At 44.6% G+C, this 20,828-nt stretch overlaps 3 protein-coding genes across 5 annotated transcripts in view; 2 read left to right on the top strand and 1 right to left on the bottom strand.

The window, feature by feature from the left end:
* Window positions 1–1,889: 1,889 nt before the first annotated feature.
* OTUD3 (OTU deubiquitinase 3) lies at window positions 1,890–9,615 on the bottom strand. Its single transcript, XM_052792487.1, has 8 exons — window positions 9,418–9,615; window positions 8,588–8,736; window positions 7,700–7,812; window positions 4,498–4,620; window positions 3,662–3,787; window positions 2,948–3,044; window positions 2,484–2,665; window positions 1,890–2,138 (listed from the first exon to the last, which is right to left on the bottom strand). Exons 1-8 carry the CDS (start codon window positions 9,585–9,587, stop codon window positions 1,962–1,964), a joined length of 1,137 nt encoding a protein of 378 aa, XP_052648447.1. The 5' UTR covers window positions 9,588–9,615; the 3' UTR covers window positions 1,890–1,961.
* A 2,885-nt stretch (window positions 9,616–12,500) lies between these two features.
* RNF186 (ring finger protein 186) lies at window positions 12,501–14,593 on the top strand. Its single transcript, XM_052791366.1, has one exon. It carries the CDS (start codon window positions 13,577–13,579, stop codon window positions 14,591–14,593), a length of 1,017 nt encoding a protein of 338 aa, XP_052647326.1. The 5' UTR covers window positions 12,501–13,576.
* Window positions 14,594–19,436: 4,843 nt separating this feature from the next.
* Window positions 19,437–20,828, top strand: part of TMCO4 (transmembrane and coiled-coil domains 4) — a 42,262-nt gene continuing 40,870 nt past the window's right edge. Inside the window, exon 1 of one of the 3 annotated variants that reach the window (XM_052792649.1) lies at window positions 19,437–19,534. The gene's annotated coding sequence lies outside the window, so the exon portion shown is untranslated. The other 2 variants (XM_052792652.1, XM_052792651.1) reach the window with 2 other exon arrangements.

Raw genomic sequence — 20,828 nt, forward strand, 5'->3', positions numbered from 1 at the left:
CTGAACCACCTCCTTGCTACGCCTACTGTCTTCAACTCATTACACCGGTGAAGTGACTTGCACTTTCTCCCTGTTAAGCTATGATTTGCCATTCTTTCCACCACTGTAAAAGTGACTGTCTTGGAGAAAAAGAATTCCAGGAAGCAACAGTGCTAACAACAGGCTATCCAAGGTTCGCACAAAATGGATTTCACCAAAGTCGTTTTTCACTTTAAGAATAGTCCTGTGAATTCAAGGCTCATCCATGCCCTTCCTAGCTATTAAATACTCCTCAGACTTCCCTCTACAGCGGTTAGTCACGCCTACCACTGGCACTTAGAGCAGCACTTCATACGCTGCTTGACTTGCCGGACACTATGTCCCACCATAAAGCACAAGAGCTGCTTTCTATTACTTTTTATTTCCACCAAGCTCACTACAGGAACCAAAGGAACTTCTTCACCAGCATTAAAGCCTGATCTCCTACACCACCGGTACTTAGAAGTAGAACTCCTTTCTTTTTATTCTTCAAATGCTCTTGATAAATAGTCACAGAGCATATGAAGAAGTACGAGCTCAGATCTCGGCAGTTCAGTCAAAAAAGGCATTTATACTTCCATGCTGATTTGGAAACTTCAAAGAATGCATAGAATTTTTTCAAAAGCAATGTTCCTTACATTCGGAAAAATCTATTTCGGCTCTGCCCTGGCTGATGAGGTGTCTCCTGTTATCTAGTGTAAGTGCACATGTGCTTTCTTCAAGCTTAGTGCTTGATACAAGTCCAAGAACCTGAGTGAAGCTGAAACACTGCAAGCCATAAATCGAGGGCCAAGTCCCACAGTCCTTACACTTCAGTCCAAATTCACAATCCTATAGTGGAAAGCATCACAGGATTCAAGCTGTACTTTCTACAGTACTTGGTGACCTTACCAAAGAGGAATTTAAGATGAAAAAATCCTACCCTGGAAAAAGCTTGATTTATGAAGAGTGAAGTAGGCAGAGTTCCCAGTGATCACTGCTACTTGGAACCTTGTTCCCAGGAGTCTTGATCCTTTGGCTGCATTAATTTCATTTGGAGACTAACAACCGCCAAGTTCCTGGCTTGGACTAAAGCTCTGGAGCAGCCCAAAAGCTCCAGAGTATGGCAAAGGAGACGAGATTCCAGATGTCCAAGTAACAACAGTCAACAGAAATCTCATGCCTGCTCGTGTTGCATTTTACAACCTCAATTAGACTTCACCAGATCAGATGAATCGGCTCTGCTGTCTCATGAGCCCACTGGTATTACTTTTTCTTTGTCTCTACAGGTCTCAACAAGCATGTACGCAGCAATCCCATTCTCCCTTCATGTATTAATCACTTCTGAAACAGCCTAGTGCAACACAAGCAGTTCTAGTTAGATTAAAACTGATCACTGCATTCTTGCATGGGAAAAGAAAGAGGAATGTCATGTTTGATACAGTGTTGGCTGACACACTTCGCTTTGGAAAGGATTCTGGGAATCTGTTCCCTTACTTTATTTAAATTTAAATAGGAAAAAAAACCCCCACCATGTTCCTGAGTTGAGAATTGTTAAGCTTTCCCTGACAGCAAGGTAAAAATAAAGCTCCTCCAAGCATAACCAAGTAAAAAGTCACTATAAAAAAAAAATAAATAATCTAAGCACATCAAGAGATGTCAAAGGAAATCTGACACTGCTGTGTGAAGAAAAGGTTCTCACCTTCATCTAATTCCAAAATTATAAAAACAAGTCTCTACTTTTTGTTAAGTTCAAACAACTCTTCTCACACACAGGCTGATGCAGAATTACTGAACAATTGTTCGCCCCGCAGCCAAAGAAACAGGAAATTCATGCGTGCTTAGAGATCTCCGCAGAAACGGATTTGAAGGTAACAACAGGTGCCTGGAAATTTGCTTAAAGGAAGTTTTGTCTTCATCAGTTTTATTTGCTTTTCTCACCAGAGCACTCAGAACACATTCAGTCATATGTTTAGAGCTGCCATGGCCTTCACCAAGGTGACCTGGTTGTTTGAGTCCGTCTCTCTCCTGCTGCTATCTCCACAGTTACTCTTGTTGGCCAAGAGCTTTTGTCGGTGCCTTTCTTCCTGCCGCTTCTTCTTCTCTAGCCGCTGCTGTTCCTTCTTTTGTTTTTTAGATACCTGAAAGGAAAGGATAAAAACACAAAGTTAAAAACACACATTTTCTGCTCAGTTGGGGAAAAATAACACACTGGAAAGGAGACAAGCAGATATCAAAGCAGCTGCCAGAGAATGTTTATTCCAAACTACTTATCGGGACCTTATTTTGTGTCATTTTGGGAGGAGTGCCACCTGTCGCTATTAAATGTTCGTATCAGGGAAGTCACAGCTATAGCAGCAACAAAATCCAGTAAGCAGAAGCTCTTTTTAATTCAGAGGAGAAGACAGTTGCAGATTAAGCAATCCTACGCATTCCCCTAATCGTTAAAGGGCGTGCAAATCACTGCCAAACCACCCTTCACGTACCTTGGAGTTTCTGCTAGCTCGATTCTCTTCATCGGATCTAGCCTGTCCTTTGTTGTTTTCTATTTCACCTTGATGCAAGCTCCGATTTCCAAAGATTCTTGAACCACTTCCATTTTCTTCCTGCAGAGTTCTGCTACACGATTTCTGATCTTTGCTCTGGGGATCACACTGCTCCTCAGCACCTACCAACAACAGAGGTTTTTCTCAGACACACTCTACCCAGAAGCTGTCTCACCGTCTGCCAATTCCTTCTTCCAGAATTTCTGGAACAGTGGGGTTTTTTTGGAAGCTGGATTGAATCCGCCCTCACTAATAACCTTCCTGACCACAGGAAGGCTGAGGTGGCAGCACAGCCAACAGTAAGCTTCAACTGCTACTGTCCCTGTTGAACTGCTGTTTACAGTGAACATCAATGTCAGACAGTGTTATTCTGAAGCACCAGGGGACAAACTCCGTGTACTTACTGATTCTTTCCACTTCGTTCACTTGAAAGATGGCAAATATTGCAGATTCTATATTGTAGTCTTCCACTTCGAGAATCTGGCTTACTAAGTCAATGTCCTGTCCACAAGAGGAGAAAGAAAACACTGCAGAGAGTTCAAATCACTGACATACATTCATTTAACAACCATCTGAACCACTGAGAGGGGGATGCTGTCTGCTTTTATGACCTTTCAATTAGCCTGTATTCCATTTCTGAAAAAGGTGAGGGAGAAAATCTTAAAATCCTGAAGATATCAGGAAAAAGGAATATGCTGTTTCAGCGTAACTGTTTCACTCTTGGCCCTTTCTATTCTATGCATTTGCACAGTGCAAGCAGCAATCTGCAGGAACCACACAGGCTATCCAGTGACAACGGCTAAGATTCACAGATTATCTAGTCATTTGGGATGTTTAACTACCAACATCCTCAAAGGATTTCAAATCCTACAGAATTTGTTTCAAAGTGAATTTTCTGAGAGAACACAAGACAAACCTTCCAAAATTATTAGCTGTCCACACACAGTACATATTTCATGGGCATTTAAGGGTCAAGTCTAGGATTAAATGCATCCTTATTTATGGCTGTGACATTGAAATTGTCCACGATGGGTATTTTTTTGCATTTTTCCCCAAGGCTACTTTCGTGTATCAAGAAGGTTTGGACATTAAGCACAAAAAGGCTACTCAATACTTACTGAACATCCAGTTGCATTACACACTTTTTGTATAGCATCTTCCATTTCAACTTCAATCTCATCTTCAGAGTCACCCTTCTGTGGCTTCACTTCCTCCTCCTTGTTTGAATCATTTTTGCAAAGCATCTGCAAGAAAAGCAAAGCCCAGCAGATCACACAAGCATGCAGCAATCTCATCAGATGCAGTAGAAAAAATCTGACATCATAATAAATTTAATTATTATGGCACACTTTTCTCAGAAGTATCTTGTGTCAAAGCATCTTGGAAATTGTGTAACTTCCACCACCACTGACACCGTTTCCCATGACTCATACACTAGAGAGCAAGTTCTCACATACTACAAGATCATGCATACCAATAAACAATCCTTAGCTTTTTAAATGGAATATTAATTTTATTACAATACTACACATTATACAGTTATGTGCAGAGAAGCTCGAGGATAGCACAGCTTACTCCTTAACACAAAAAAGTGAGATATGAAGAGGACTACAGTATCCAGCTGTCGCATTTACAGCTCTTTCCTTCCTTCCCTTTGTTTTTGCATTCGAGGTGCATGAGTATGTAATTTAGATGGGGTTGCTTCAAGACATCTACAGCCCACATCACAGCATCAGATTTGGGATTGATTTTCAGCCCAGTAATTTAAACACTGTCTCAAGAGAGCAGGCAGCACTAGTTACAATGACCTTAGATGCTCTTCAATCCCCAGCATGACACAGGGACCAAACTCTTTTCTCAATCTCAATGCAAATGAGAAAGGAAATCAACTGGTAACATTCATCTGTTTTATTTATCACCCACAGCTGACTCGGGTCATCCTGTCATAACCAACCTCCATCTGAAGATACGCTGGAGCTTCGGAATCGTCATTGATTCTCCTCACGCTGTCGTAGTGCTCTCCATAACGATATGCAATATGAAGTTCTCTCACATTGTTTTTGTCTGTGCCCTGAATCTAAATGAAACAAATAAATTGCAAATGAGGATTTGGAATCAAATTCAGCATTGTATTTTTCAAAGTATTATTTTTTTGAAGCAATTATAAACACTGTGATCAGAAGCAAAGTACGTAGCTACCGAAGCATCTTTAAACAGGAAGTGTTGACCTAATAATCCAGATGTGCCTAGAGTAACAACAGAGCTTCTGTCTCAAGGATAATGTTTGAAAACCAGGTACACAACATTGCATCAGTTACATAACAAAGAAAATATGGTATGAAAATATTTCACTGGAAAGCTCACAACTATATTCTAAACTTTCCACAGGAGCTATTAGTTTTCTGATCATCTTTCCAGACCCGATTTCAGTGACAGCTCCCATTCAGTGTACAATGGCTTTTTCCCCCCTCAAACATGAGGAAAAAAGTCCATTCAAGTTATGACCACAGTGGAAACAGTCACCCAAGAGTAAGTTTTGTTCTGCAGCTGGGACAAGACGCTGTTTTAACAGTTAGCATTCAAAGTGGCTATGTTTTGTTTTTGAAAGAAAGACTAATAGAAATAAAGCCAAACCATGAAAATGTATTAACTCCATTCAGGAGCACTGTTAACAACCGAATGTTCCTTTGCTTGTCAGCACCAAGTACAGCAGTTTCCATAGAAAATTCCTGCTCTGAGTATTATCTGTACTGATGCAAGAGTAATTCCTACCCCAATCATCAGTGTCTCAAACTATTAGCTAAAAGCTACACAGCATTCCAACTCTTGCAAGGAATGTAGACAATTACACTGCATTTGCAGATGTCCTTTGCTTACCTGTCAAGCCAGAGTTCAAAGATCTGACAGCTTTCCTGGACAAGATGTCAGTAAGCAAACGACACGAAATGCTTGCTTTAGGGCTCCAGAATTTCCCAATCCTTTTGCGTCTTTGAATCAACTTATTCCAACTTGCAGAATATACACCAAGTCACCTTTCAGCTACATCTGCGGTTTATGTTGCACTAAGGACTTCAGATTTCACAACAGATATCCTTCATTCATCTATTTTACACTTGCTCACCTTAAGTTCCAACTCAACACTTGGTTATACCTCACTCCTGCCTTTTATCCTATTAAGTTATTCAACATGTTGGAACTCAGCAAGATTGATTTTCAACATTTCTCCTCTGCCAGAGCCTAAATAGGTATCTAAGCACTCCCAAATCTCTTGAAAGATTATTCTGAAAATTAGCCAATTTAGCTCTCAGTAGTGAAGCCTCTTTTTGCATGCTTTTTCCGCAATACACTGGAACTGTAAGTAAAAGATAGCTGCAGATAAAAAAAGGCAAAAACAGTGAAAAAAGGTAAGAAGTTATCCAAAAAGCCAATAAAATAACCTATACATCTGAGCTAACTTGAAGCTCTACATTTACAGTCACTATCAAAAAAGGTAAAGGGTGTTTAAAGCCCTAAAAAGTCCATGCAGAGATGCCCACCTCCAAAGAGCTTTGGATTAGGCCAGAGCTTGAGAAACAGCTGGAGGTCCTGAACACTTCTGCTCACATTTTTCCAGCTTAGCTGTACTGGATACAAGTGGTTCTCTTAAAATTAAAGGGTAACTCACCATCTGCTTCAGAGCTGGGACCAAAGGAGATATTCACACCATCTGCTTTAAGCATCTTGCTCATCTGCCTCTCTGAAAATGCTCTCTTTGGAATCTACACTTTCTAAAATTTTGCTGGGGCTCCAAAGCGGGGGGGGGGGGGGGGGAAGTATGTCCAAGTATAGAAAATTAAGAAAAAAGGGTGTCCTGGGTTATTCGAGTCTACCAACTTGCTAACATTATCACCATGTTGTGAGGCCCTACATACTTTGATGTCCTGATGTATCCTCTGTGCGGGTAGGAGACTCCTTATGTTACAACTATTAACAGCTCTACTTACGCCATTCTCAAGAGCCTAAGACAACCTCTCACCAACAAGACTATGCTCAGGCAAAACAGAACCTCATCACAAACTCTGTATTTACAACCCTGGAAAGGTCAATGAATGGGGAAAAAAAAGTTTAAGGTTTTCAAGAGAATATACAAAGTATCGGTAAGAGTTAAGTACACTGAGGTGAGCACCTAGTTCAAAACAGTAACAAAACATAAACAGCACCCCCATGAACTCTCCTGCAAGGTCACTACCTCTGTACACTCCCGCAGGTCAAGCAGTTGAGTATTTCAGTTAGCTTACCACCCATGGCTGCCATATAAGTAAGAGTTTAAACTTGTTTGGGTTCAGGAATCCACCTGACACTTTTTCAAATGTATTTAAGACACCACTGACAGCCTTCATCTGGTCTTTTATCTTTATTGCCCTGTTTAATCTATATACTTCATTGGTTCTGTCTGTAAATTGGGGCCTGACTTGAATGCAGGTTCTCACTTGCTCAATGAACAGGCAGAGATCGCACGTGGACCCCTGCCAGCGTGAATAACAAAAAAGAGAGTAGGAAGGACCTGATGGACTACTTGTTCCAGTGCCCCACTGTCAGAGGAAACCATACCATGCAGTCCTTTCCAGAAGCTGATTAAATACCACCTTAAGGCTTTAAAACTTCTTCCCTCTTCTGCCCAGTCCAGAACCTCATTTATCCAACTATCAGAAACCTTCTCATCACAAATCCCATGCAGAATTGCTGGAGCTTCATTCCAACACACCACAGGGACTGCCCTGCTATACCTTCACTTCTATATTCCTGCCTGAACCTTATTGTACGGGTTTCCTTAAGGCTGGCTCAAATTCCTCTCAGAAAAGTCAACTCATATGTAGTCTGATCTTCAGGAGAGAGAAACTTATCAATGAAGCTAGTAGCTTAAAACCAAACTAAAACATGCTGCTCTGTCTCCACATACTTATCTTTCATGCATTCATTGTTTTCTTTCATTCCCTCTCCTCCTAGCTGAAATCTAGAGTGTTTTCCTTCAAGGCCAAAAAAGCGAGCACAGCTTTACACCATGCCCAGCTAACTACGGCTACTGGCTGCTCTCTTTTATTAGATCAGGAAGTTTCAACACTATTTGTATTCATCAGCTAAAAATTAGGCCAAAATATAGAAGTTTTGTTTCTCACCTGCCACAGTGGAGCATTAAGCTGATGAATAACCACATTCATTTGATTGTTCCTTGCAAAGGCCACAATAGCATCGTTGCCAGCAAAGGTACCAGGCTTTGCCAAATTGGTAACTAAAGGAAAAAACATTCAGAAGAGTTGGAAACCTAGTTTCTGACACTTCCAAAAGCACTGGAGGGATAGCGAGTAATAAAATTTCAACACAAGCCCACGAAATTCTGGAAAGGAAATCCCAGCTGTGAAACAGTAACTGCTGCAGCATGAATTTGGCAGCAACAGAAGTTAATGTGTCTTAAATGACCACAGAAACCTCTAAAAAATGCAGTACACCCTTAGATTATGCAAGGCCACCAGCTCTGTGTTAGCTCGGAAGGAAGAGTGCCATGTACTAAATGACCAAACCGCTTTCATGCGTCACCTGCATGGTACTTGGCACATCTTCTAAGCTGTCAGAACAAAGGCTGTATTCGTCACTGCTTTGGATCTTCCCCTGGGTTACCACTATGAAATATCAAGTGTCAACGAGAAAAAGAAACCCAAAGAAAGAAGCCACTCAACACCCACCAGTATTCACAGAGAGCTAGACAATTTTTGCAAGTTCCTTTTGAAAACATCAGATTTTTACTTCTTGCCTTTTTTTGCCTCTCTTTCCTTCTCCAAGTCTCTCCTAAATTTAAACAATTTCCAAGACAAATGTAATACAAGTTTAATAGCTCACCTTTCTACAGAAACGTAACAGAGAGAAATGTAAACTCACTGTTTCTAAAAACTAGAGAGGAACCCTAAAGTAGTTCTGGGATGAGAAACTGTTTAGTAAGAAGGTGCTCAAACAAGATGTAATCACATTACACAACAACCCCTTCCATTAGCATCCTATGGAGACCATACCGTGTTTCTCAAAGGGCACATCATCCTCCACAAAAGGCTCAAAATCCTCCCGCTGCTTTATCATGTAATCCACCGTTTCCTGGCGATGTCTGAGGTGGTTCCGCGAGTGCCCCTCAAGCTGGTCACCAAGGGCCCGAAACAAACAATTGCTGCCGAAAGAGAAACTGCAAGTTAGTGTGTCTGAAAGGCCCCTAACAGATACACCATTAAATCAATGACCCTGGCATAGCAGCAGAAAGAATACTATGTTAATAGGAAAGAAAAAGAGCTTTGCTCTTTCTGCCCAGGAAGTTCAACGAGGATATGAATGTGAAGTAGCACCTATTCCCTGTGCTTTGAACGCCTGCTGCTATTAGAAGAATTGCTGGTAAGAACAGAAGGTTTTGAGCAAAGATGTCATCAACTCCAACAGGGTAAATCAAGGGCTGGGCCAAACTGTCTTAAACTGACGCTAAGAAAAATGCAGCAAAGGACAATCCAATGATCTACTACGCATCTTCCCAGCAGACACATCTAATGCCCCTTTTGCCCAATACTTATGGACCTTCCTATGCTCCGCTCAGCAGGCCACTGGAACCCTCAGCCCCCCTGGGGATCGGGCCTAGGACTAGCAGAGCCCTCAGACCAGCAGGTGACAGGCCAAGGGAGCCATCAGCCCCAGGGCCACAGCACCGCACAACCACAAAGAGGAACACCCGATGCCTGTGGGGTACAGCGGGGAAGCCCTCATCTCTGCAGAGCACTGGCCCCACTCAACCGCGAGGGGAAAGCCCTCAGCTCCCGGGGACAGGAGCCCCAGGGATATCGGGGAGACCCGTCGCGGCGCTCACCCATCGCCCGGCACCTCCCGCAGTTTGAGGCCGAGGGCCCGGAGCTGCCTGGCGAGACCCCCGCCGTCCGAGCCGCGGCTCGGAGCCGGTCCGGCGGGGGGCTGCCGGGGTCGCCGTGCCTTCCTGGCTCCGGCGGCGGGCCGGGCCTTGCCCGCCTGCTTGCGGGACATCCCCGCCGGCCGCCCACTGCGCCTGCGCCGCCGGCCGCCCCTCACGTGACCGCGCCACCATCGAGACCGGCGCACGGGCGGCCAGAGCGCCGCCGCTCTACTCCCCCCCCCCCAGGCGGATTCCTCCAGGAAGAGGAGGAGGAAGAGGAGGAAGGCGGCGGGAGGGAAACTGAGGCTGGGGGAAGCGGAGGGCTTTAGGGATCAAAGGCAGCGGGAGTGCGAAGGGAAGGAGGGTACAGGCAAGTGTCAGGAGCAGCTGGGAGAAGGGTGACCCGCGGGGAAAAGGCTGGGGAGGGCGCAGAGGGCAGCACCGTCACCGACACTGCCGGATTCGACGCCTCATTAGCTTCTACTGTTAATTGCGCGGCTCCGTCCAGGAGCTTTTCCTCAGGGGCACGGCGGCAGCCTCCCCCCAGCACCCCACCGCACTTCCCGCCGTGACCTCCCACGGGTGGGCGCGGGAGCCCGCTCCCGTCGTCCACCGGCCGGAGTGACCTCGGCCGGCGCCGGTCCGGTACCGCATCGGCGCCCCGAACCGAACCGAACCGAAAAGGAGATCGAGGAGGAGGGGAGAAAATGGGACTACCCGCGAGGTGGCACCACGGGAACGTGGCTGGCAGCGGCGACGGGTCAGGAGGAGAGCTGAAACGGCGACAATTAATTAAACGTAATTAAGTGTCAGAGGCTGAACCGTCGCGTCCTGCTTCCTCGGGCACCGAGGGGAACCGCTCTGAGCCGCGGAGAGGGGCTGGAGAAGGGGGCACAGCGAGAAGAGGGTGGCTCGTCCCGAGTTGGGCTCTTGGGAAAGGTTTCCTGCTGTCCCCCGCTCTGCCCCGCTCTCCCACTCTTCCCACAGCGACCAGTTAAAGAAGTGGCATCCACCAGTAACGCCCTCCTGGGCTGCCCCCGTCAACGCATCTGTCCTGTCCCTTGACTCCGGTTTTCCTTGCCCTGCTTCGCTCTGCAGGCGTCGCGACAGAACCGGCCTGGCGCTGCCAGAACTGCCGCGCGTCAGTCGAGTTCACGTCTGATTCCTAGCTCGCTCTGTTCAGAAGGCGCATCCAAACGGCTTTGTGATGAACGCTAAGAAAACACTCCAAATTTGGGAACAGACACCGAGATAACGAGTGAATCGACTCCCTCGGCATCGATATTACAGATGTGCCACAGAAGCACATCGCAGACTAAGGACAAGATAAAAATCGCCAGGCAGGATGCTCCTGCAAGGTGTTTCAGGTCCCGTTTATCAGGGCAAATCGGCATTTTTTGGTACCAGCTATAAGGCTGCTTCCGAGCAGGACCCGCTGGAGCTTTATTCACCACCACAACCAACCTCCTTTTCGACCTCAGGGTAAAAAAATTCCTCATTCCACGGGACAACAGGGTGTAAATCTGAAGGCGTCTGCCTGCTCATGGCAGCTCTCTGCTTCGCTCATACATACGCTGGGTAACAGGGGATACAGTAAGAGGCTTCGCATCAAAACAATTTTTAAGTCGTGTTTGTTTTTGTTTTTTTTTTTTAAGTTCCTTGTGTCCAGAGTGACAGCAATCTGAAACACAGCTTGAGCACAGGAAGAAGCTCAGGGGACTATCAACAGTATCTTCTTGGAGGTTTTGAATATTATTGTGCTCAAAGCCCTACAGCAAGCGAGGATTTTACCCTGAAATGACATGACTGCTCTTTTATATCCGTTTCCTGGCATAAACAAGTACGTAAGAAGCGTTCCGTAGAAACTCATTTTCTTATGCAAACATACTAAAAGCAGGAAAACAGGATGAGTATATAAACTGACTGCAAATGATTAATGAAACAGTCATTAGCCTCAGTAGCATTAAAGGGCTATAGGCAATTCAGTTACATACAACCTGCATGCAAGCCAGCGAACATCACTCGTGACACCAAGGACAGAACTGAGTCAAAATTAGGAGAGATCCTTTGACACCTGGTGGAAAATTTCATCAATGGAGGACAACAATGGACAGACGTTTTTAGCCCGATATGACCGACAAAAACTGGGCAAAGAGAGCACACACTGCCTGACCTGCAGTGCTGAAAACACAGCTCAGGAATTGCACGCTTGCGGCCTCCTGAGCCCCCACACCAGGTCACGCTTCCTCTCCTGGGGTCCCTGATCCTCGTGGCAGTAAACCACAGCCCTGGGGAAGCACAAGGACCTCTCCAACCCATGACGTGCTCTGCTTCCCCTTCCCTCGAGCGAGTCGTCCTCGCTGCTGATGTGCATCTGTAGCAAAACAACCACGGCTCTCCACCAGCTCCAAGTTTCTAGCATAGACAGGCAGGCAAAAGTCACTCCCACCCCTTGCTAGAAGACAGAGCAAACAGACATGGAGGCATGGATTCATCTCATCTAGTTTTTAACTGAAATACTTAAGTTAGGAGTGTAGTTGCCCCTGTTGGTGTCTCTTCCAGCTTCCCAACACCCGCAAGCCAGTTTCATACAGTTCTAATGAGTAAGAATCTGTAAATTTTAAGACATTTCCATTTTGGGCATGGGAACTGACAGACTAAATTTGAAAATTCTAAAGCATTGTAAAAATGGCAGCTCTGTCTTCTGTTTTCCCAGATCTTTTCTTTTTAACAGCGTTAACTTACTAATAAAGAGGTATGTAAAATCCAATAGAAAATTCTCCTATTGTTAAACATAAATGAGCCTTGCAGTTCACCAGCCCACTTCCAGACGTTCTTGCACTTCAACTGTGAGTCCCACTTCTGCAACTGAAAGATCTTCAAGCTCCTGAAATCTGGGGTCACCCAAAAGTCCATCAAACACTGCTGTATGCCACATCAGCAGATATACAGCAGGAATGCCTAGACACGTTTACAAAGTTTCCTTACAACAAGCCTTCTACTATTTCTCAGCAAAGAACAAGCTCTTCTTGCTTCATCCCACCCATCAGCAAGTTCACGAGATTAGAGTCTTCCTGAACTCCTTGCCCTCCTAAATTGCAGTTGTTTCATTTCTTTCTGCTGCGCCTCTGTTGGAGGGACAGGCTGGTACACGGTAGCACAGACAGCTTGAGCATTCAGGTGCACTTGAGGCTACTGACTTGGTACTCTCTGTCTTCTGCCAGTAATGCTGACCTAGTCCAGTTTTCTGGGATTAGTGATCCTTCCTTTTCTACTTTCCTTCCTTCCACAGGATTCTTACTGAGAAACCATCTCTATTTTACCCCTCAAATAAAAAGGTAGAAAGAAATAAGAGACTGAGGGATTTTGTTCAGCCATTTTTTTCAGACGAGGCGAATATTCACAAAACCACCTAACAGAAGGGCATTCCTGAGTGCATGAGGTTGTCCTGTGAATGCCACAAAAAAGAAGATGGTCCCACCAAGACACTAACCTTGCTTTTAATTTCTAGATCTCTCCCATGGGCTCTGTGAGAACCTATGTGACCCTAAGTCATGCTTCAGTTCACACCTGAAGCCCTCTGATGACTGAAACCAACAGGGATGCTCCTAGGATAAAAGAGTTGGTAATAATTGGACATTCAACACTCAACATTAATAATCTCAATCTCATTCCTCGCTTTGTGCTGTAGGGTAACAGCTCTAGGGTAGCAAGTATTGCTAAAGCAAGAGCAGACTTCCTACCCAGAGCACTCAAAATTAGTGATACTTACACTCTCTCTAATCAAAGCACTGCATTCAGTACACCAATGTTAAGATTCAATAAATACCTCTGAATCTGTCACTGTCCAGCAAAGCAGTGTTTAGAGACCAATGAAATTGCTCTCAACGAATAAAGTACTAATTTAGTCATCATGGTAGTGTCTGGCTCTTACAGTGAAGAAAGCTGCAGTCTGCTAATGCCACAGGGTCTGCTTCTGGACAGAAGTTGCTCAGTGATATTATCAGCCGTTGTAAAATGTCTTGGTCACGAAGTTAATCATTAACTCAGGTCACCATCTCATAAAAACATCATATTGTAAGAGCACAACACGCTTAAAGCTAACTGTCACTAATCAATCATGCATACAACAGCAATAAAGCAACACATAAAAGGAGCCAGAAACTCAGCAAAACCTTCAGCTAAGGGAAGACAAACTGCACCGAGGTTTATCTCCATGGAGAAATCCACTGACAAGCTCAACCATGAAAATGGATCGACAGCTCCTGGAGTACCACAGGCTGAAAAGGACAGTCCTGGACCCACTGCAGAAGGTGCTGCAGAAATGAGCAGAGCAGGACCCCTAACAGAAAACACTGCGGATGTGAAGAGACTGGGATTCACTGAAGAACGTATTAAAGAAATTGAGAGACCTTCAGGCACAGAGCGAGGCAGTCCTGATGCCTTTAAACCATCGATTTCAGAAAGAGACTGTCCAAACTCAAAGCCTCTCATTATGCTAATGAACTCAAACTCTCCCGAAGTACACAGTTTTGAAGTGAACCACCAGTGTTCAACCACAACATCTATTGATATGGACTGCCTAGTCTGCTTCAATAAGTACAACATCTACAGAGTACCAAAGCTCCTGGACTGCCAGCATGCCTTCTGCGCAGTCTGCCTCAAGCTTATCCTCAGGAAAGAGGAGAGTACCTGGATAATCACCTGCCCCCTGTGCAGAAAAGCCACTTCTGTGTCAGGAGGACTCATCCGCACACTTCAAAATAAAGAAGACATCATGGAGCACCTGGAAAATCCCGATTCTAATCCTGAGGTACATGTCTCTGCCATAGGGCTAGACAGCAATAGCTGGACTCAGACCAGCCAAGACACTTTACACAGAGACGAAAACGTTCCAGCAGACAACAGACTGGCTATACAGAGACTTGTGCTGCTCCTGCTTCTTGTGGTGATTCTCACTATCATCATCCTCCCGTTTATATACTCAGGTCTGATAAAATGGGTAATTTGTCTCATGCTTGCTTTGGGGTTGGTCATGTCTATTGTGCTTTGCTGCACTCCTAAATTCTACTGGAGGTGTAATAGGGACTCGCTCGCTTCCTGCCACAAGGAGACCCACATCACTGCTATTGCCTGAAACAAGTAACGTGTGCTGCCTAGAGATCATGGACTGGTCGTGCCTGCAAAGCTGCATGTTAGGCGTGCTAGTCAGTTACTGGACTTTGAAAGCAATCATTCACATAATAAATTCAACAGGTGGCTAAGCCTGCTCAATGGCAATGCACAGCGTTGTTAAATTTCACTACTGGAAACACAGTCAAATATTTATATGTTGATATTTATGAGATAAAAATTATAGGTTTTCCACACAATAATTTTGTTGGTTTGCTTTTGTCATTTTGTTCTTGTTCATGTCATCATCTAATTAGCACTGCAGAACATTATCTGAAACACCTGAGAGATGGTGTCCTGTGAAAATCCCCAGCTGTGGTTGCGTTTTCCCACTCTCCTAACACATGTACACTTCTTGTGACAACGTGGGGAAATAAGACTGCTAAAGCAGGGACTGGGTGCCTAGTCTCAATGGAAGATAGTAGTTTTAACCCAGGTTATCACTTTAATCCCAATCACTACCCACATGGTTGTTGGCAGGGATGGGAAAGGGACTGGGAAAAGGGGATATCGGTTGATGCACACCAAACTAGAGAGGGAGAGGCACTATCAACACTCCTAATCTTCAGTCTGTGGTTTACAAAGGGCTAGGCTCTCAAAAGCTCATGACACTCCAAATTCCGCATGTTATTTAGCACAGGAATAGTTCCTCGCACCTGAACTCCTTTATCTGGCTACTTGCACCGCCTCTCTTCTTGCCTTCTTTACATGAAGTATGACACTGCCCTTGGAGATGCCCACAATTTTCCTTCTAAACAGAAATCTGTCAATTGCTATGCCACGCCACATGTGATATTTTTATATGGAATGCGTCCATTAAAGTTTAATAACATTAATTGCTCATTGACTTCTGTGTTTCCATTCCTCACTGACAATTAATGTCAAAACATTTCACAGTTGCCTCACTGACAGGAACTACAGCTGAGAAAGCTTATTAGGGAGTCTGCACAACTGAGTTAGTGAGCAAAGCAAAGTAGTAATGCATTGGTTTTTTTCTTTATTTAAAAAAATACTTAGTTGCTAATAAGATATCCTGTAACCCAACTAAAATTAAATTGGAAAAAAATTAGAAGTTTGCTCTTAGTTAAGTTACATTTTTAAGAGTACCATGGATCTCAGTAGACCTTGGATCAGGCCTGTGGTAAATATTTGTGTTCGATAAGAATGGAAACTGATGTACTCCAGTTGCTCAGTATATAAATATACATAGTGTCTCACCAGCAGATAAAACAGATTAGACTAAGAGGTAAGGAGCTGTTGTCCTCCTAGAGTCTTGGAAAAAACGGGTCTATTTTCTGCCTAAGAACACAAACCTTCAAGGGAAATGGACAGCAACTGGCTGATTGCAGAGCACATACGTATTAACCTTTGCTAATAACCAAGCAGAAAAAAAGCTTTTCAATTGGGAAAAGGCAGGTAGTTTTAAACCCAGATATTTTATTGAACTCTATTATTCCAAATACAAAGACTGGACCAGATATTCACCTGTACTGAAAATAATTTCAGAAACTCTTGCCAAGTCTTTCAGCTCATAGACAATTTTCCTGTCGAGTTCTCTTCACCAACACTTGTGGGTGACTGGTACTGTAAAGGTTTGTAACAAATATATTAATATTGGCTTGAAAGTAGCATGCATGAATGCATCAGAGTAAGCTGGAAGGGTTAAAGGAAAATCATGTGCTAATTGCTACAGAACACTGATCTCATTCAAAGGACCAGATAGCAAGGAAGAAACAGATTGTCCTACAGATAAGATGACAAAGATGAACTACACTAGAGACATAAGTAGTCTCTAGTAGTAGTAGTTTAATCCCAATTTAAAAAAAAAACAACAAAAAACCCCCCACAAACTTGGGGAATTTTCCCTAAGAGGGGAAGAGACCAAGCAAGATACCAAAAAACACCTACTCTAGAAGGGTGTATGTGTCACACCCAGTATCGGTTTGTCATCATCAGTCAAGAAACATAATGAAGATTTTTAGAGTCAGCGTCCTTTGTCCTTCCTATCACTCACAATGGAGCCTTACCAGCCCTCGTGGGCTTGTCAGCACATGGGTGCGAACAAATGAAATCAGAGAATGAATGTGAACAGGAAAAAATCCATTTGTTACCTATCACCCTGCCCTTCCAAAAGGGCGTGTTCAGTTTTATTACACTAATTTCTACAGTGCCAAAAAAAAGGCCAACAGAAAAAGGCTTCCCTCAAGGCAGTATACACCAGTGGGAAGGAGGCATGCATGCTCTGTGATCACCAGTGAGAGACTGGCCCTCTGAAAAAAACCCTGTGGATCCATACAGTAAGATTATCAGCTGTGGAAGTCCAGGTTTCCACCCCCACTGCTTTGCATCAGCACTTTCCAAGCCTGCATTCAGCAGTTCAACTGAAATGTTTCTTCAGCCTTTGAGAGCCACTAACAATCAGCTGATTCAGAGTTCATGGATGTTGGTGGGAGTCATTAGGCCCTAGAACCCAGTATCTTTATAACAGCTGTTGATTCTCATCTGACAAGATAAGGCTCGATGATGATGCAAATCTTTGAAGCAGCAACTAAGTTTATGGAGAAAAGGCCAACAGAATTGTACTCCTATTCCAAAACATAAAGGAATTGCTTGTATCCAGTTTTAATTCATGCCAGTCTTTTTGGCAAGGAAGTTTCAACTCCACATTACCTTGCCCTGCTTACCTTACCTAGCTGGCTCGCAATTTCACATAGTGATGAGGTAACACATTGTAGCCTGAAAGGGAGAGGTTCATAATAAGAAATGGGCCCACGCAGTAATATTCAGCTGTACCTTACAAACTGCATTAATATCCAAGAACTATGATTTACAAAGACAGAATCCCATCAAGACATTAAGAGCATGATAAGACCCAACAGTGGTATTTAAGGATTATAGTCTGTACAGAGAGAATCCTGGACCAGAAACTTCAAACGTGACTTGTTTAACAATGCATATACACAAGCCAATTTTAATTCCAAAATATAGCTATCCTTTTGTCATGCTGTGCTCCCACTCTGCCCCTCTGCCCACAGGGCCCTTCCCAAAGCCCCAGCTTTCCCTATCCCAATCTCTTTTCAGGCTTCTCATCAACAAACAGCACCATTGTCGCCCACCACAGTCACTAGTTACATAAGAGAGGGAGACAGGTGCCTGAAAAATTTTGCGTGTAGGTGTTCTAAATTACTGTTAAATGTAGAAGCCTCACTTTATCTACAGAACTTTAAATTATCTATAATTGAGCTGGCTTTGATTACTGTTAAACTATATAATGAGATCCCAAGTCTACAACATCTGGTAAAACTCCTAATTGTCATTCCACTCAACTTATGTTTTGGTCCAGTTTTAACAGCTCTTCTGCGTTATCACATAAACAGGCAAAAATAAACATGGAATAAAGAACACATTTCACACTTCCACAACACTCAGATTCTGTACAACAAGAACTTTAGGTCCTCAAACACAGAACTGTCAAATCTACAAGAAACTAATTTACAGATCTTGGTCTGAGAGCACAGATTCGTGTCCAGGTGATTCTCTGCTTGTTGTGAACCATTTGCAACTTGTCTGTTGTGTTGTGCAGTTACCCAAGCCACAGGTAAAGTAGATACCTTCTGCACCTGAACTGGGATCAACGGAACTTGCCTTCAGAACTTCAGTGTCACATTTAACAACTATATGATGATGCTGAAAATACCTATATGTAACATGAGTACTTGTGTGAGTAAACCTGAGGGAGTCTAATATTAGTTACAAGCAACCTAGACAAGATATTTGGCCAAATCAAAATTGGCTTTTAAACAGAACTGGTACTCAGATTTTTTTTTTTTAATTATTTATAAGTCCCACATAACACATTTTAAAGTATAAATTGGTTACCCCAGCTACCAAGCAACTAAAACTAGTTTTGCTTTCATGAAACGCAATCATACAGAAATACTGCTCTCCTTTCCCTGAAAAAAAGGGTCTTTCTCCAAAAATTACTACACACTGGACTTGGGGTTCCAGCCTGAGGCTGCTCTCAGGGCAAATGCATTTCTTAAAACACCCAAAATGCAATGCAAAAGCCTTATGCTCAGATAGCTGAACTAACTCCAAAGCCTTAGGATTTCTGCAAGGCCAATTAACTACAGTGGATCAAAGCCTCCTGAGCCGACTGTGCCAGTAACCTGCTGCTATCAGAAGCAACAGATACATGGCCCTCATATTTGCCTGATGAGTGCATATATATACACACACACACTTCAGTTTCTGTTCATACGGCTTTGGGAATCCCACCTGGTAACACAGCACAAAGCACGAAACACCTCTGAGGCTTTAATCTTCCTCAGGATAACCCCTCAGAGACACCAACCTGTCCTGCATGGAGGTGGCAAAGAAGTCTTGGGGCAGCAACCTGCGAGCAGCTTCACCAAATGCGCATCTCTACCTCTCTCTGTAACCCTCCCTCAGAGAGGGAGCAGTTCTCACAGGGGAAGAAGGGTTTTAAAGGGAGCAAAAGGGCTGGTACCCAGCTAGGCCTAAACACCGAGTGAGCCACCAACATGGTGGACAAAGCCCAAGACTGCAAATAAAGGTGGGCAGCGACAAAAGAGCACCTATAGCCATCTCGTGGTGGAGACGACCGACCACCACCCCTGTGAAGGAGCCGGGTAAGGGCCAGTCCGGGGCCCGCCACCAGTCCTCCCCATCACCTCAGTCCAGCGAGCCTCCCACCTACGCTCCGCAAACCACGCGCCTCAGCTACGCCGATCGCGTAGCAGCACACAGGATCGCCCAGCGCAGTCCGCCTGCCGTACGCAGATTGCGTAGTGGCGGCGGGAAGGGCGCGCAGGGCAGGAAGAGGCGGGCGGGAGGCGGCGGAAGGGAGCGCGGCGGCTCCTATTTGAGGCCGGGCCGGTAGCAGGTCGGGTCCGGGCCGGGGGAGGTGGGGAGAGGGGCTGGGTACGGCTGGGGTACAGCTCCGTCGGCTGAGGGGGGACGAGCGGGCGGGACCCTCTCCTCAGGCCGCTCCCTGAGGGAAGGGCTGTAGCGGCGTCCGCCCTGCTGTCGGGGGCTGGTTTCCTCTCCTCAGTGGTTGTCGAAAGTGCTACTTTCTGTAAAAAAACCGCCTGTATTCTAGCACCAGAGATTTCAGACGCAAAGGACTTGCGCTAAAGGTGAATGTCGGCAGCTGTGGAGATGTTGGTCCTCGCAGCTTTCCCAGCAGAGGTGTTTCCTTCATTTTTTCCCACTAGTGATTTCTTTCTCCTGGTCATGTCCTTCTTTGCAGCTTTGCTCACCTTCTGTGTAATGCCATCGCTTCTCAGTCACTGCTGCTACAAACGTCTGGATTAACTGGATCAAACATGCTCAGTTTTGCAACTACTTAAGCTTTTAGCATTTCTGTGTCGTCTCCCCCCCCCCCCCCCCCCCCCCTTGGTCTCTCATCTCTGTTCTACATTTAGCATGCATTACTGCGGTGGCCGTCTGTGTCGCATTTGCATGTTTTTGGGGCAAGATGCGATTTTATGTGGGACTGAATTAATTGCATTCTGTATTTGTACTTCATATCTATGGATTAAAAGCGAAGGCCGTGGCGCTCCTGGCGTGTAAGCACGTGTGTGGCTCTGGAGCCCTGCGCAAGGCCCCAAGAAAACTCACCTGCCCAAATGCTTCTGCAGTCACAGTGTTTTGTCTGATGCTTAACCACAGTTTGGCCGTGCCATCCTCTGGTGTGCCTTCATAAGGGACTTTTTGGCCAGGCCCATGTGAATAATTATCTACAGCTACTTCTCTGAAGTTGGTGAGATGTCTCATTGACTTTTGAGGGTCTCTGAGATTAATGTGTTGGTGGTTTGATCACTTTTGTCATGGTTTAGGATGAAAACGATGCCAGCATCTCTGTATTTCTTCTTCTAGCAGTAGGGAGCGCATGTGTATTGTACAACTTTAGATCCACAAAAGATTAACTTTCTGCTTTCCAAACAGGATTGTGGGAGCCGCTATATAAAATACACCACCTCTCAAGAAAACAAAGGGCTTTGTGTGAGAATTGAGCGCTGGAAGTGAGAAAAAATTTCTGCCACAAACTGTAGATAACTTGTGGGATATATTTCTAGCTCTCAATTCCCTCATCTTGGATTTAGTGGCAAAACTTCTTGGCCCAAGTTTTCTTTACTAAATCATGTGTTGCCCTTTTTTCATGCTGCATGTCTGAA

The sequence above is a fragment of the Harpia harpyja genome, chromosome 7, assembly GCF_026419915.1.
Source record: "Harpia harpyja isolate bHarHar1 chromosome 7, bHarHar1 primary haplotype, whole genome shotgun sequence".
In the NCBI taxonomy this organism is placed as follows: Eukaryota; Metazoa; Chordata; class Aves; order Accipitriformes; family Accipitridae; genus Harpia; species Harpia harpyja.

What these genes read in the sequence shown, in the direction of transcription:
- OTUD3 (XM_052792487.1), bottom strand. Translation starts at nt 9,587, where the DNA reads ATGTCCCGCAAGCAGGCGGGCAAGGCCCGGCCCGCCGCCGGAGCCAGG. An exon ending in CGGGAGGTGCCGGGCGATGG is followed by an intron (nt 8,737 to 9,417) that starts GTGAGCGCCGCG and finishes CTCTTTCGGCAG; the next exon opens with CAATTGTTTGTTTCGGGCCC. An exon ending in GTAATGCAACTGGATGTTCA is followed by an intron (nt 3,045 to 3,661) that starts GTAAGTATTGAG and finishes TCTTGTGGACAG; the next exon opens with GACATTGACTTAGTAAGCCA.
- RNF186 (XM_052791366.1), top strand. Translation starts at nt 13,577, where the DNA reads ATGCATACAACAGCAATAAAGCAACACATAAAAGGAGCCAGAAACTCA.